This window comes from Eucyclogobius newberryi, unplaced genomic scaffold (genome assembly GCF_026437365.1).
Source record: "Eucyclogobius newberryi isolate DKJ021-1_F unplaced genomic scaffold, fEucNew1.0.hap1 SCAF_3, whole genome shotgun sequence".
NCBI lineage: Eukaryota > Metazoa > Chordata > Actinopteri > Gobiiformes > Gobiidae > Eucyclogobius > Eucyclogobius newberryi.
In genome coordinates, this window is record NW_027315945.1 from 38,410,608 (window position 1) to 38,427,803 (window position 17,196).

Here is a 17,196-nt window from a genome sequence, read left to right on the forward strand (position 1 = left end):
CTTTTTATTGTCCACACATGGGGAAATTTTGTAAAGGGGCGGTGACCAGAAGGAGAAGGGAGGGGGGAAACGAAGTAAAGGGGCGGTGACCAGAAGGAGAAGGGAGGGGGGAAACGAAGAGGAGCCAGATAAAAGACTGAGTAAAACATGACGACTTTACGTCACCAGACAGACAGTAATCATGACATACTGTTGCTCACAAGTATAAGACTGAAGTTCACAAAGCTCTGCAGACTATTTTTGACCATCACTCTGGACTTTAGAACGATGAACTTGGGCCTCAGAACTCCTGCCATGGACACAGGAGATAGATACCTTTGGAGTTTCGAATGTCATTTTGGTGGCGGGGGGGGAATGGTTGACACAAACATCGTTGGACTGACATTGTAACTTAATTTGGAAATTAACAAATTATGATTATTTTAAAGTGTCATGAATGTGGTTCTTTTGTTACTTGGTGTTTTTTTGTAATTTTATTTTGACAAAGCTGAAGTGGTTCATCATGGTTTCATAAATGCAACAATGCTTTAATCGTTTGCAGCCTGGAGTGTTTTCTAGAACCTCGAGCAGGAGAAGGGCTTCGGGTGACGCTGGAGCAGGGGCGGAGCAAGGAAATGTAGGGACTGTGAGGGGCCTTCATAATAAATGTAATGAATTGCTAATAATATTATATGTGTAATGCACCAGAACACAGAAAATATAATTATTATTCAATTCAATTTATTTTTGTAACGCCCAAAATCACAACGTCTGTTTCCTCGGAGGGTGACAGTGAAAAACAGATTAAACAGTGTTCATAGGGACTTGGCAATGTCCCAGCATCCCCTGTCCTTAGACCAATGTCCCAGCATCCCCCGTCCTTAGACCAATGTCCCAGCATCCCCCGTCCTTAGACCAATGTCCCAGCATCCCCCGTCCTTAGACCAATGTCCCAGCATCCCCCGTCCTTAGACCAATGTCCCAGCATCCCCCGTCCTTAGACCAATGTCCCAGCATCCCCCGTCCTTAGACCAATGTCCCAGCATCCCCCGTCCTTAGACCAATGTCCCAGCATCCCCTGTCCTTAGACCAATGTCCCAGCATCCCCTGTCCTTAGACCCTCCTTCTCGGCCAGGAAAAACTACAAAACCTCTTTGGGAAAAAGTATAAACCTGGAGGAGTTCCAGAGTAAAAGGAGAGATCTGACTCTTACTGTGAGACTGTGGAGCTGGAGCCACTCAGGAGGAGAACCAGTTCTTCAGGGGGAGAACCAGTTCTTCAGGAGGAGAACCAGTTGTTCTAGGCAGATGAAGAACCGTTCATATGGAGTAGAGACCGTTTCTCCAGTAGAGGATCATCTGGGAAAACAGGTTATTGATGTTACTTTTCCACTCCCAACAGGAAGTGGGAGAAGAAGAAAGGGCAATGAACAGATTTGCAAGTGAATTAAAATATTAAATACAGTAGTGTTTATCAGAGGCTAGAGCTCAAGCTGCCATACTTCCCCCATAGTTGCTGCTAGGGCAGCGTAGCTGAAACTGTAGGTTTTTATTTCTGTTCCTAACTGGCCTGACCATAAGCCATTTCAAAGAGGAACGTTTTAAGGTCTGGTCTTACATGAAGAGACTGTGTCGGCCTCTTTAACATGGACAGAAGCTGATTCCATAACACAGGAGCTTGGTAGCTAAACGCTCTTGGGACCACCAGAAGGCTCTACCTCCTGCTGTGCTTTTAGAGACTCTTGGGATCACCAGAAGGCTCTACCTTCTACTGTGCTTTTAGAGACTCTTGGGACCACCAGAAGACCAGCATTCTGAGAGCGAAGAGCTCTGTTTGGATGATATGGTTCTATAGCTTCTTTGAGGTAGGATGGGGCCATGTCATTTATGGCTTTGTAAGTCAGGAGGAGGAGTTTAAATGTTATTACAAACTCGACAGGAGCCAGTGAAGAGACTCCATTACCGGCGTAACGTGTTTTCTTTTAGTTCCTAATATTAATTAATCCTAATTAATAACTTGCTGCTGCATTTTGAACCAGTTGAAAGCTTTTTATGGAGCTTTTAGGACACGCTGTGAGCAGGAGTTAGTCTAATCTAGTCGTTACAAATGCATGGATAAGTTTTTCAGCATCGCTTTTAGGCAGGATTCTTCTGATTTTATTTATATCACGCAGATGGAAATAGGCAGTTTTACAGGCTTTACAGGCTCCTGGTCAAATAAGACTCCAAGGTTTCTTACAGTAGAACTGGAGGCTACACTGACATTGTCCAGTGTGACTATCTGCTCAGATAGAGCGTCTCGTAGATGTTTAGGGCCAAGTACAATGACCTCGGTTTTTTCAGGGTTAAGAAGCAGGTAGTTTAGTGTCATCCAGGTTTTTATCTCCTTCACACAAGTACTAAGTCTGTCTACTTGATCGCTCTGATCAGGTTTCATTGATAAATACAGCTGAGTGTCATCTGCATAGCAGTGGAAGTTAATGCCATGCTTTCTGATAATGTTGCCTAACGGCAGCATATAAAGAGTAAAAAGAATTGGACCGAGTACTGAACCCTGTGGCACACCGTAAATTACTTTAGAGCATGGTGAGGAGCTCTTGTTTACATTAACAAATTGGTACCTATCAGATAAATAGGATTTAAACCAGCTGAGGGCTGTTCCTTTGACTGAGGTCCAACAGGACCAGGATTGAGACCAGTCCATCGTCAGCGGCTAATAACAAATCATTTGTGACTTTAACTAGTGCAGTTTCAGTGCTGTGGTGGGCTCTGAACCCTGACGGGAAAACTTCAAATAAATTATTGTCCTGTAGGTGGCGACAAAGCTGTTTTACTACAACTTTTTCAAGGATTTTAGAGACGAAGGGAAGATTTGAAATAGGTCTGTAGTTTACCAATAGGTCGGGATCTAGATTAGGCTTTTTCAGAAGAGGTTTAATGACTGCATGTTTGAAGGACTGTGGAACATAGCCACTTTGGAGTATTTATTATATTAAGAATAGGGTCTATAATTAGGGGAAGAATGTCTTTGAGGAGTCTGCTTGGAATGGGGTCTAGGACACAAGTTGAGCTTTTAGAGGACATAATGGCTGAAGTTATCTCTGCTTGATCAACAGCTGTGAACCTTTCTAAGTTTACAGGTGGATTTATATGGGACGTTAGATTTACAGCTTGGGCTAGTTCAGGGCTAATAGCGGGGGTAATTTCATCTAATTTATCTCTGATTGTTTTTATTTTATTATTAAAAAATAGGAGGAAATCATCAGAGCTGAGAGAAGCTGGGATTGAGGGCTCTACTGCACTGTGACAGTTTGTTAGCCTAGCTACAGTGCTGAAAAGAAATTTAGTGTTACTTTTGTTGACTTCTATTCGATTTGAATAATATCTGGTTTGGGCCTTACGCAGAGCCTGCTTATAGGACAGCAGGCAACTTTTCCATGCTTTTAGGGATTCTTCTGTGTGAGAGCGACGAAATAATCCCTCTAACTTTCTAACTCTTTGTTTATGTGAACGCAGTTCTTGGTTGTACCATGGGGAGGCGCGCTTTGGCCTAATGACCTTCTGTTTTAACGGCGCGACAACGTCTAGAGCAGACTTCAGAGAATTCAAGTCGACAAATTGATCACTTATACTGGGACTAAATCTTCTCAGCAGGATCACATGACATGTCACTGAGCATTGGCTCTATTATTTCCTTGAATTTTGAGAGATTTCAGATATTGTCCTTTTCATTATAACTTTATTCTGTGGGACTGGATGATCTTTAAGAATAAACTGAAAGGTAATTAGGAAATGATCTGACAATATAGGGTTTTGAGGGAGGACAATGAGGTCACTTATCTCTGTTCCATACGTTAGGACAAGATCCAGAGTGTTCTTGTGAGTGTGAGTCGCTTTATTTACATTCTGAGTGAAACCAATGCTGTCTAACAAGGCGCTCAAGGCATTACTGAGAGAGTCATCACTCATGTTCACGTGGATATTAAAGTCTCCAGCTATAACTATTTTATCCCAGGCTAACACTAAGTTTGATATAAAGTCAGAAAACTGTTAAAAACTCTGAGTAGGGACCAGGGGGTCGGTAGATAACTATGAACAAAACTCCTTTTTGGTTTTTCATATTTGGACATGTGATCGACAGCATGAGGCTTTCAAATGAGTGAAATACATTGTTAGTTTTAGGGCTCATGAGTAGGCTTGAGTGTGAGATCACTGCCACACCACCACCTCCTGTGCTCCTGGCGGTCTGAAAGTTAACATGGGTGGGTGGGGTGGACTCATTTAGTCTGACGTAGTCGTCTTGTTGAAGCCACGTTTCAGTTAGAGCTAGAAGATCTATGTTATAGTCGCTAATTAATTCATTAACTAAGAGCGATTTGGAGGAAATTGCTCTAATGTTTAGCAGTCCACATTTTACGTGTTTATTCATTTGGATATTTGTGATTGTTATTTTCCTTAAGTTATTTGGTCTGACGCCTGAAATAGTTTTTCTGAGATGTGACTTTTTGGCATTATTTGTACGAGGGACACAGTCTCTATCTGTCTTGAATCTGAACACTTCACATGTAACAGAACGGGCGAGAGTTCAGCGACAGAGGAGCGTCTTGAACTGCTGCTCTGCACCCGGGGCTCATCCCTAGATGGTCACTTAACACGACTAAGACTTTCGGTCAAATTCCGAACTAATAGGGATGTACCCTCCGAAGTCGGATGGATGCCATCCCTGCGTATGAGCCCGGGCTTTCCCCAAAACGCACTCCAGTTATCAATAAAGACTACGTTGTTCAGAGGGCACCATCTGGATAACCAGTTGTTGAATGCTGAGAGACGGCTGTACAATTCAGCATTGATCCGATTGGGCAGGGGACCAGAAAATATTACAGTGTCTGACATCGACTTCGCAAGGTCACACACCGCGGCTACTTGAACTTTGAACACCTCTGATTGTCTCCGACGGGCGTCATTACCGCCTGCGTGAATCACAACTCGCCGGAAACGGGCCCTACTCTGCTTTAAGATCTAAGATTTCCTTAGGTGTTACCCGGGGGCCAGAATGGGTGACATCAAACGCTAGCAGCTGGCAGCTTCACGTCTCTAACAATAGAACTCCCGATTACAAGAGTTTCTCTCGTGTGTTCAGCGGGCGTGTGATCGCTGAGGGGAGAAAACCTATTATAGACGTGAAGCTCACGGCGCTCTGAGGTTCGGCGTTTAGCGCCTTGTCCCCTCCGAACTGTCACAAATTGGTCCCTATTCTGTTCCTGGTCTTGTCCCGGCTGCACGGGAGACGCTGGGGGGGCTGAGCTCGGCCTTACTGCTACTGCTAATGCTAATGCTAAGCCCTAAAGCGCGGTCCAGTAGCCCTCGCGCTAAAACCGAACTATAACTGGACTTTAGCTCCTCTAAACAGCGGATCCGCGCTTCTAACTCCGTAACCCTGGCCTCCAAAACTACCACTACACTGCACTTCACGCACCTGTCGTCAGAGAAGGAGCCAGGGTTCTGACTCGACATATGACAGCTCAAACAGGTAAAGGTAGGTCCAGCCATGACGCTAGCGGCTAGGCTACTTCAGGCTGGAGCTAGAGAGTGAGGAGGGCTTTTAATCAACAAAATACAGAAAAGTGAGCGGTTTGAGGCTCCGAATTCTTTGCGGAGCAATCAAACGCTCACTTTCGTGTATATGATGCATAAATAGTGTGTATAATTCGTGGATTAATTGGTAAAAGGCTCTAAGAACGAACAGCTCTGAAAACGCGACACACTCACCGGAAATGACATATATTTACAGAGTTCCAACTTTGAGTTCAACTTTAACTCGCCCTCTCTTTCACTCTCTCTATTTGACTCTCTCTCTCACACTGTTACCTTCTCTGTTGTTGGAGACAGACTCCCCCCCAGCCAAGAGCGGCTCACCTTTATTCCCCACTTGCCCCTCCCACTGAGCAAAATAACTAGATAATTCAAATCCTAAATAAACTGTTATAGTCTCTTCATAAAACATTATACATCATTAATTATATACACATGTTCAACATAAAGCAATATAAACACATAAAATACCCGGTGTCACATGGTCAGCACCACGGCGCGAACAGCGGCCATTTAAACTTCCAGGAAGTCCTGGCTCGGTTTCAACCCAACGTGACGCATCGGCGGAGCGCGGCTTCGTGGCAAAACAGGTAACAATTGGCGTGTGTATGCTTAGACTTAACCTATCGCGCACAAGTGTGCACCCTTGGCGGATTAGTGACTGAGGAGTGCGGGGAAAGATGCGTGTGTAGCGTCTGATGCGAATGAATGAAACAGAGGGAAACGCGAATGTATGAGTGTGTGTTGGAAAGTGCTCAGCAAATAAGCGCCGACACCAGTTAAAGACGGACTGGTTCCGTCACATTATCCCTCCCTTCCGGAAGGTTGACACTGTGGGGCAACCTGGACAAATAATCTGCAACAATGTTCATCTTGCCAGCACGGTGTCGGATGGCGAATCTGAAGGGCTGTAGTGCGAGATACCATCTGGTCAGGCGACTATTATGATCCTTCATAGTGTTGATCCAAGTCAGGGCACTATGATCAGTCTCTAGATCAAACTCTCGTCCGAGCAGGTAGTAGCGCAAGCGCTCAAACGCCCATTTGATTGCAAGGCCCTCTTTCTCGACAGCAGAGCAGCGGGTCTCGCGTGGCAGGAGTTTGCGACTCAAATACAATATTGGACACTCCTCTCCAGGTTCCCCCTGAGTCAGGACTGCTCCGAGGCCAACCATGGAGTCATCCACTTGTACCAAGAAGCGCTTGGTAAAGTCTGGACTCTTCAGCACCGGTGATGAACACAGGTGAGCTTTGAGGGTGTTGAAGGCATTCTCACAGTCCTCGGTCCAGACGACGACGGGTTTCGCTGGCCTTTGGCGGTGAGTGCAGTAAGCGGAGTGGCAATCGTTGCGAACTGTGGCACAAACCGTCGGTACCATCCGGCCAACCCCAGAAAGGAACGCACCTCTTTCTTTGTTCGTGGCCTCGGAGATTTCAGGATCGCCTCGACCTTGTTGACCTGAGGCCTCACCTCCCCTCTAACCATCTGGTAGCCGAGGTAGCATGTCTCCTGCCGAGCCCACTCACACTTTGCCGGATTCAGCGTAAGACCGGCTCGCTGGATCTACTTCAGGACTTGGGAGAGATGTCGGACATGGTCCTCCCAGGTCTCGCTGAAGATGACGACATCGTCGAGATAAGCCGCGCTGAATAGCTCACACCCCTGGAGAACTCGATCCATCAGACGCTGCTCCATGCAGCCCAAATGGCATCACAGTAAACTGAAATAGTCCAGTTGGTGTTTGAAATTCTGTGTAGGGCCGTGAGGACTTCGAGGGGCACTTGCCAGTATCCTTTGCAAAGGTCCAATGTGGTTATGTACTTGGCGGAACCAATCTTCTCCAGCAAGTCATCAATCCTTGGCATTGGGTATGCATCAAATTCAGACACAGTTTCGAAAGCCAATACATATCCTGAGTGATTCGTCTTTCTTGAAAACAATCACTACAGGACTGCGCCATTCGGATTTGGAAGGTTCAATGACTCCCAGTCTCAGCATTTCTTGGATCTAATCTTGGAGCTTCCCAACAAGCTGCTGTGGTACACGATATGGTCGCTGTCGGATCGGCCAACCCTCCTTCAGGCGGATGACATGTTCCACCACTGTAGTTCTTCCAGGACTGGCACGGAACAGCGAAGACAATTCTTTGAAGGTCTGGAGTAGCTGTGTGGCTTGCTCAGGAGGAAGATGAACATGCACAGGGGTAGCAGTGTTGGTCAGTCCCTCCAGTCCCATGTCCGGCTCTTCCCCGTCCACTTTCCTGACCAACAGGACTTTTGTTGGAGCTTGGACTAGACGCTCTCTCCACTCTTTCAGGAGGTTGACATGGTACGTCTGCCTGGACTTCTTTTTCTCTGGATGCAGGACCTCGTAGGTGACTGGCCCCATCTTCCGGGTGACAGTATACGGGCCCTGCCATTTTGCGAAGAGTTTATGGGTGGAGGATGGCAGAAGAAGCAGCACCTTCTGACCAGGTTGGAACTCACGACTGCGGGCTTGGCGGTCGTACCAGGTCTTCTGGGCTTTTTGAGCACCTTGCAAGTTCTTCTCTGCCTCCTCCAAGTACTTTGACAGTCTCTCTCGCATTTCAAGTACAAACTTGACAATGCTCCGGTCACTTTGTCGTGCTGGTGGGCCCTCCCATTGTTTGCGTAGAAGGTCCAAAGGCCCCTGAACATCCCAGCCATATAACAGTTCAAATGGAGAAAATCCAGTTGACGCCTGTGGGACCTCTCGATAGGCAAACAAAAAGGGTAGCCAACAGTCCCAGTCTTTGCCGGTATCATCCACGAACTTCTGGAGAATCCGCTTCAGTGTCTGGTTAAACCTCTCAAATAGTCCATCCGTCTGTGGGTGGTACGGGGTGGTTTTGATGGATGAAATGCCCAGTTGCTGCTGGAAAAGGTGCATAACCGAGAAGTGAAGTTGGTGCCTTGGTCCGTGAGAATTTCATCAGGTAATCCAACTCTGGAGAACAGTTGAACAAGCGCTCGAAGGACAGCAGGCGCAGTGATGGTTCTCAGCGGAAAAGCCTCTGGAAATCTGGTGGCATAATCCGAGATGACCAGGATGTACTGATGTCCACTGCTGCTCTTCACCAGGGGCCCCACAATGTCCATCGCAATCCTTCGGAAGGGAGTGGAGATAACTGGAAGAGGCTGCAAAAAGGCACGGTAAGACTTGCGCACTGGACATGTTTTCTGACAGGTCGGACATGTAGCGCAATATTTGTGAATGTCAGCATACATGGACAGCCAATAAAATCTAGAACTGACACGCAAGAATGTTTTATGGCGACCGAGGAGACTTGACCATGGCACTGTGTGTGCTAAATGCATGACAAGGGTCCTACAGCTAAAGGGAACAAGACGACATTTACAGTCATCACTAACGATATACAACACCCCATTGTCAATAATAAACTTCTCTTGACCCAGACAACCTTTGGTTTCTTTTCCCACCTTAGCAAAAATACTTTTCAAAGTAATATCATTGCTTTGCAACATTTTCAGGTACATCCCACACAAAAGAATCACAATTTTCAGGATTTAAAGACCACATTTGTTTTTCAAAGCGTCGCTGACGCCGGGATTTCCTTGGCCCTTTGGTGCCTCCCTCACAGACTACTGTCCAAGTCTGGCAGAGGTTGGACACCGGTTTTCACTTGTGCCCGCGTAAGAACAGGACACGACACATTTCCACAGTCATTATTCCCCCCAGAGTCAACATTCCCAGACAACAGGTCCATCAGAAAAGGTAGGTCCCAACCGAGAATAGCATCCACGGGTAGGTTTTCTACTACTCCCACAGTCACCAGATAGGGCTGGTCTGCAACCGTCACGGTAACCTCCACAGTAGGATAAAGGTGGCTATCCCCGTGCACACACAAAATGTCCCCCGTCTTGCCATAGTTTATGCTGCTAACTGGCACTGAGCTACGTTTGATAAGGGATGTGAAACTACCAGTGTCCAGTAAAGCAGAAACCTCTTGGCCATTAATTAGCACATTTTTACAGCGTTTAATAGTACTGTCTGTCTCACGAGTGCCCTCTGCCTCTGGTCTTGGAGGATAGCACGCTCCGCTAACTTTAGCTTTACGGATAGGGCAAACTGAGGCTTTGTGCCCAGGTTGTTGGCAGGAAAAACAAATAAACTCCTTACCAGGTCCTCGTTGGTTTGGGGCAGAATTCATGGTACCTGACAGATCTTGGTTGGTCTCACGTCTGGCAGGCCTTGGTAGAAAAGGTTGAGCTGGTGCGCGCTGGGATGCTGTGGTTAACCGGGCAGAAGATACTCCTTTCCGAGCGTTGAGATACTGCACGGCCAACTTAGCAGCGGTAAATCCATCGGCTGGCTCATGTTCCTTCAACCAGGTCCTCACTTCAAAAAAGGGAAACACCCGCAGAAGCTGCTCCATGATGATCCTGTAGCATATATAATGCTGCAGTGCATTAAAATTAGAGTTGGACTAGTACCAGAAGTTTAAGGTTCGGCTCGGAGGAAATTGAGGCGTATTCAATGAGACAACTGACAAAATGCTTGTAGCGCTGAGTGGTGTTATTTACAGTGATTGACAAATATATACAATATTTACAGTTGTGCACAATTAGAATAATGGTCCATATTTCTGAACTTAATCAGTTCAACGCGTTAACAACGTTCCAAGTGCAGTGCTGCATAACTCAGTCCACAAAAATAGAATCCACGGTAAATTCCAAGGGTTTCAGAGTACGAATCAGTGTATCCACTAGCAGGGGATATTGTGTAGGATATAATGTATGTGTGGGGAGCGGCTGCAGCGCCTCCTACCGCACCGGCAGATGTTTGCACTCTCTCGGTTCGTTCTGGTTTCTTTAGCTCGCCATCCAGTTCTGGAACCTGGCCTGTTCAAAACAGGACCATGAATAAACAAAATTATTATTATTAATTAATAATTATAATTCAACATTAGATCATGCTTAGATACAATATTTCATGTCATCTGTTCATCTCAATCAGTAATTAATATTCCCAGTGTTTGGGCATAAATAGTTACAGTGTTGAGCATAAAGTGAAATTAACTTTTAATAATTTAACTTTAAATCATTAGATTTCAGTGTCAGATTCAGCAAAAGTTGAAGTGCAAAAATGATACAATTTAACATGAACGAGTGCAGCCAGCGCCCGCACCGGCTAAGTCTGTGTTAACTGATTCAATCAACAGTAGCATAGCATGTTAGCTTCGAACAATAACAAAGCACTCACCAGGTCCACTTTAAGTATATCAGTCAAACAAAACACAAGATCACAGGCAGAGGCATCTGCAGCCGCTTAACAACCTCGAGGCCCACACTCCTCCCGAACAACCGCGCGCGGCCATGTTTTAAAGAGCTTGGCGCCGCAAATCTCACGATACGTGTGCGAAGTCTCGCGATAGTTCGGCAGAGACGGACCAGGCAGGCAAAAATGAAGCAAAGGGACCAGGCAGGCAAAACGGAGGCAGAAACGGTCCAGGAGCAGAAAATCACCTGGGTTACAATCGCTTCACCAATTTCCTCCTTGGAGCGTTCATCCGGTCTTATCCAGCGGTGATAGAGTCCTCGGAGGCGATGATAGGTCTCCGTAGGGCTTTCATCATGCGGCAGAGTGCTGGAGCGAAACTGCTGTCGGTAAGTTTCGGGTGAAATGTTAAATTTTGCAAGCAGAGCTGCCTTCAGGTCCATGTAACAGTGGGCTCTGTCTTCATCCATAGCAGAGTAGGCCTCCAGTCCCTTTCCAGTCAATAAGGGTACAAGACGACACGCCCACTCGTCCTCTGGCCACCTCCAGGTTCTAGCTATCCGCTCAAAACATAGCAGATAATTTTCCATGTCCTCACCACTCTGAAACTGTGGTATTTTCGGCTCATTGTAATGTCTCCATTCTGGTCTCGGCCTGTCCTCAGCTTTCGGTACATGGCGCTGCGGCTCAGCATCATCGATCTCCATGCGGCTTCCATGGAACACCGATCTCTGGCCACCAGGGGTTGGCGACTCATGATGTGCAGGCAGGTTTGGCGCTGGACGAGGTCTTTGAAGAGTCGGCTGCAAAGGGGATGCAGGTTGAGCCCCGCGCTCCACAACAGTAGGAAAAGAGGCTCTCAGTCCCCGGAGTTCGGCCAGCAAACCCTCTTCGCGGCGTTGCTGTCCCGCTAGAAAATCTTTCATCAGCGTCACCATGTCCTGACCTTGTTCAGATGATGGCCCGGGCTTCTGCTCCCACTCTTCATCCTCATCTGTCTCCCATGCTGGGTCTGGAGCTCCTGCCCCCTCTGGCTGTCGATCACGGCCTTGTGATCGCAAACCTGTGCGCTTTGGTTGGCGAGAAACTTTCTTCTGACTTGCCATATCCCACTTCTGACACCAAATGTAGCGGGGCTCTCTCTCAAAACAATGGCGAAGTCAGATTTCAAGTGCTCAGGTGGATTTATTGTGCCAAAACCAAAGTGCAAAAATAGTGCAACAGTGCAAAAATATATACAGTGAGCAAAAAGGTCAAAAAATCCAAAAACATATATTTACAGAGTTCCAACTTTGAGTTCAACTTTAACTCGCCCTCTCTTTCACTCTCTCTATTTGACTCTCTCTCTCACACTGTTACCTTCTCTGATGTTGGGGACAGACTCCCCCCAGCCAAGAGCGGCTCACCTTTATTCCCCACTTGCCCCTCCCACTGAGCAAAATAACTATATAATTCAAATACCAAATAAACTGTTATAGTCTCTTCATACAACATTATACATCATTAATTATATACACATGTTCAACATAAAGCAATATAAACACATAAAATACCCGGTGTCACATGGTCAGCACCACGGCGCGAACAGCGCCAATTTAAACTTCCAGGAAGTCCTGGCTCGGTTTCGACCCAACGCGACGCATCGGCGGAGCGCGGCTTCGTGACAAAACAGGCAACAATTGGCGTGTGTATGCTTAGACTTAACCTATCGCGCACAAGTGTGCACCCTTGGCGGATTAGTGACTGAGGAGTGCGGGGAAAGATGCGTGTGGAGCGTCTGATGCGAATGAATGAAACAGAGGGAAACGCGGGGAGCGGGGAATGTATGAGTGTGTGTTGGAAAGTGCGCGCGGGCATGAAGGGCCGCGCGGTTGCTCAGCAAACAAGCGCCGACACCAGTTAAAGACGGACTGGCTCCATCACACCGGAACATAGGACTTCCATCTTGAAACACAAAAGACCTGAAACAGTAAGAGAAATGCTCGCTTTTCTGGGACTTTGTGGCTACAGCCGACACTATTTGCCCGCTTATCTAGAACGTACTGCGCCCCTCAGACTTTTGGCAAAAGACAAAGGCATTTCTAACCTGACCTCTCCTCTGGACTGGACAGCCGAAGCCGACCAGGCATTTGTGACTCTTGTACAGGACCTGGCGTGTGCATCCGCACTCGCCACACCCGACTACACTCAGCCATTCTATCTCGACGCCTCTATGACCCCATCTGTTGTAAATGCAGTTCTGTTTCAGAAATCACAAGGCCGAAGAGATGTTCTCATGTACTGCAGCATCTCGTTGGATGCAGTGGAAGCGAGATCTCCACCGTGCACGCTGTTTGCGGCAGGACTCGCCAAAGTGATTCTGAAAACAGCGCATTTGGTGATGTCTCACCCACTCGTTGTGTTAACAGAGCATTCTGTGACTTCTTATGTTGCATCTGCGTCTTTCACACTCTCGTCTCTCAGACAAACACGACTGATGAAGATTCTGACTGCCCCTAATATAACCTACCAACACACAGGCATCAACATGTTGGATGGCATGGCGATGGACGAACACTCCTGTGAAATAGCAGTTGCACAAGATTTGCGACCACGAGCTGATCTGTCCACCTCTCCCCTCCCCCACGGGAGGTTTCTGTTTACTGACGGCTGTTGTTTCAGAACTCACTTTGGGGAGCTCGCAACTGCGGCTGCGGTTGTGGAGCACAAGGGGGGTGAGTTTCATACTCTGACCACTGTTCTGCTGACTGACAAGCTTTCTGCCCAGGCTGGAGGCGGCACCTGCACAGCCTGTAACTATCTATTCTGACTCCGCCTACGCAGTTTCGGCCGCAGTGCTTGACTTAGCTGCTTGGAAGCGAAACTGTTTTAGGACCGCGAAAGGGGAAGCTATTGCTCACATGGACTTGATGCAAAGACTGGACACTGCCTTGCAAACCCCCTCCCAGGTAGCAATCGTTAAGGTACCTGGACACTCAAAAGGCAATTCACTGACAACTCTGGGGAACAATGCTGCGGACGCAGCGGCGAAACAGGCAGCTGGGTACACCCCCACATTGCAAATGGTTCTTTCTAATGTACCTGCTGACCTCCCAGACAATCCTACACATGACGACGTGCAGAGGCTGAGTGAACTGAGTCTGGACTCTGTGGAGGAGCCTCATGTTTGGACCCTGAACGCTGTAAAAGGACAGAGCCTCTGCGCTGTTTAAACCCCGATTCTGGACCCGACCGGACCTGGGATCTTAGATTGGACTTTGTTGAACCAAAATGAGTGACCACAACTGTGACAGTCTAAGGCCCAGGATTTCTCATTATTTCCGAAAACACAGTTTCTCTCAGTGTCTTTATAAGCAGCTGCTATTAGAACCACTTCACTCCACTCCAGCTCCCAGTAACATCGGCCCGTCAGCTCCTCTGGACTCAGGACCTGCCAAATAGTGAACCCGTCTGGATGATCAGGATAACTCTGATATTCATCCACAGATGTCACTCTTCTGTTTCCATCAGACAGTGACAGATGTTTACTTGCTGTGTTTGGGTCCAGAGTGATGTCTCGTGCATATCTGAGGAAGTCCTCTCTGCAGCTCGGCTCAGGCCTCAGTTCATCCTGGACTTGAACCTTGGCCTCCTCCAGAAAGACCTGCAGTTTGTCCCTGAGTTCAGACACAGCTCTGGACACGTCCTCAAAGTCCCTCCTTGATCCGGTCTGGATCCTGGACTCTGTGCTGTGCTGTGTGTCTGTGGCCAGAGGGGGGCAGCGCAGTATAAACTGGTTGTGGTCAGGGGTGAGGGACAGTGTGTCCAGCTCAGACATGCTCTTCTTCAGCTCAGTCACGTCCTGCTGCAGTTGGTCCTGGAGCTCTTGGACTGGGCTCAGTTGGGTCTTCTCCTGGGAGAGGATCTGCTGCTCCACTTCAGAGCGTCTTTTCTCCAGGAGAAGGACCATCTCTCTGAAGCTGTCCTCGCTGCACTGCAGCGCTCTCTGGGCAGAGCAGCTGTCCTGGGCCTCCTGTTGGAGCCTCTGCTGGTCTGTCTCTTTGTGCTGGAGGCTCTGGAGCAGCAGGGCCCTCCTGGCCGGCAGCTGTGCCTGCCTCTGGGCCCTCTCTGAGGCAGAGGACACGGTGTCGTAGCCCTTGTGATGCTCCATGCAGCAGACCACACACAGGAGCTGCCCGTCGGTGCGGCAGAACATCTTCTTGACCTCGTTGTGCTCAGAGCACAGGTTCTCCTGGAGGTGGTGTGAGGGCGCCACCAGCTGGTGTCTCTGAAGCGCTGCAGTGTCATGATGAGGCTGGAGGTGGCTCTCACAGTAAGAGGCCACACACTGCAGACAGGAGCGCAGCGCCTTCAGCTTCCTCCCAGTGCACACGTCACAGCTCACATCTCCAGGAGCGGCGTAGCAGTGGTCAGCAGGGGGCGCTGTGAGCCCTCTCCTCTTCAGCTCCTCCACTAAACCTGCTAACATGATGTTTTTGATGGGGACAGGCCTGGGGCTGAAGCTCTGCCTGCACTGAGGGCAGCTGTAGACCGGTCTCTCTGTCTCCTCTCTGTCCCAGTGGCTGTGGATGCAGCTGCTGCAGTAGCTGTGTCCACAGGGAATAGTGAGCGGCTCCTTCAGGTCCTCCAAACACACGGAGCAGCTCAGAGCCGCCGGGTCCACTGTGCTCTGCACCATTTCTCCCTCTGAGAGCAGGAGGAGGGTCACTTCCACAAAACAGAAACTCTGGTTCAGATCCAGACTAACATTTCTCTGAAGAGGGAGAGGTTCATGTGACAAACAGGTTTGTTCCGCTCAGTCGTCGCCACAGTTCAAAACAGACTCAGACTGAAGCTCTGAACTGTGCAGAGTTTAGACATGAGCACAAACACAGAAGGATCCACTCTGGGCTTTACATTTGATCATTTGTTCATCTCGAACTAAACATTCCTCTTCAACCTGCAACAGAGACAAAAATGTGGGATAAAAGCAAGAGAGAAATATACGTTTGCCTTAAGACAATAACCTTGAATAAACTCTTCGATTTGGTCTTTTGGAAGCTTCTGAGCGAGTTACAGTGTTCTTTCATCAAAAACCTGCTTTGTGTTTTGTTTCATTCCTGGTGTGTTTGAGTCCTTCATGAGGAGAGCAAGAGCCTGAATCTAAACTAACATTTTAATCCTCATAATAAGCAAATGTCAAAGATTGTAATCTTTGACATTTGCTTATTATGAGGATGTTTAAAAAACAACTAAATCCAGTCTTGTTCTATATAAAAGCTGCTAACCCTGTAGTTTAGACCTCTACAAACATTATTAGTATGTGTTCAGCAGTTCAGATTTCAGTCGTCTCGCAAATGTTTATTCTACAGCTGTCTGAGCTCAAAAACACATCGCTGCATCGCCCGCTCTGATTGGCCAGAGCTCCGAGCATATGCAGACTGCACATTAAAACAACTTGTTTCCACTTTAAACTGTTTATTTAATCATGTTTTGTAGAAAAGACTGATCTAAAATTAGAGTGAAAACATGTTAAAAAGTAACTAGTGCTCAGAGTAGTTTTGTCCTTGTGTACTTTTTACTTTTAGTCTTGTAACTTGAGTAAATATTCCGCTCTCTTTCCATCACTGACAGTTTTAGGATGAAGTCCTGTGCAGTGGAGGTCTTGGGAGTGCACTTTTGGGTCAGAACACCTTTGAACGCTTTTGTCAGTTTCACACACTTTTAGTCGACTCATCAATGGTCAGGACACGTCTTCAGCCGACCACAGCCCCATATTTAAGCCTTACACCTTTTCATTCACGTTCTACTTCATTGCCGTGATTGGAGTTCTCACTGAAGGCATCGAAACTGTCACAGAAACACTGACTGAGAGGGCGTGTCCAAGCGTTTGACTGGTGATGTGCGGCAGAAGAAGAAGAAGCTGAGGTTTTCTCTTCATTATTCTTTTCTTTTTTTTTACACGTTTGAAATATAAACAAACACAAAACAAAGGACACAGCCAGAGAACAAGAGCTAATTATAATAGCAATAATCATAATCAATAATGACATGAACACAAACGGCACAGTGTGAACAAACACATAAAATGACGGCACGAAATAAAAAAGTCACATTTGGTCCAAAGTCGGTCAAATTTGTTCGTTTTCAAATGAATCCCGACTGCAGTTTTGTCCATTTGCCTGATGTCTGCCACTGTCGGTCCAGTCCTTGATCGTCGGTGGGATTTGAGTCGGCCGTTTCCTTGTGACGGGCTTTTTTCCCGCCGCCAAAAGCACGTTCCAGAGGTATCCATTTATTGTGTCCGGGGAAGGAGTTCTGAGGCCCGAGTACATGGTTCTAAAGTTGTTTTGGAGGTGCCCTTCTCTGAACTCTGACAGCTTTTAT

The 17,196-nt window shown here is 47.3% G+C and overlaps 1 protein-coding gene across 1 annotated transcript; it reads right to left on the minus strand.

Moving 5' to 3' along the window:
- Positions 1–13,959: 13,959 nt before the first annotated feature.
- On the minus strand, positions 13,960–15,547 carry LOC140374691 (tripartite motif-containing protein 16-like). The gene has a single exon (XM_072461688.1). It carries the CDS (start codon positions 15,506–15,508, stop codon positions 14,039–14,041), a length of 1,470 nt encoding a protein of 489 aa, XP_072317789.1. The 5' UTR covers positions 15,509–15,547; the 3' UTR covers positions 13,960–14,038.
- Between the last annotated feature and the right edge of the window lie 1,649 nt (positions 15,548–17,196).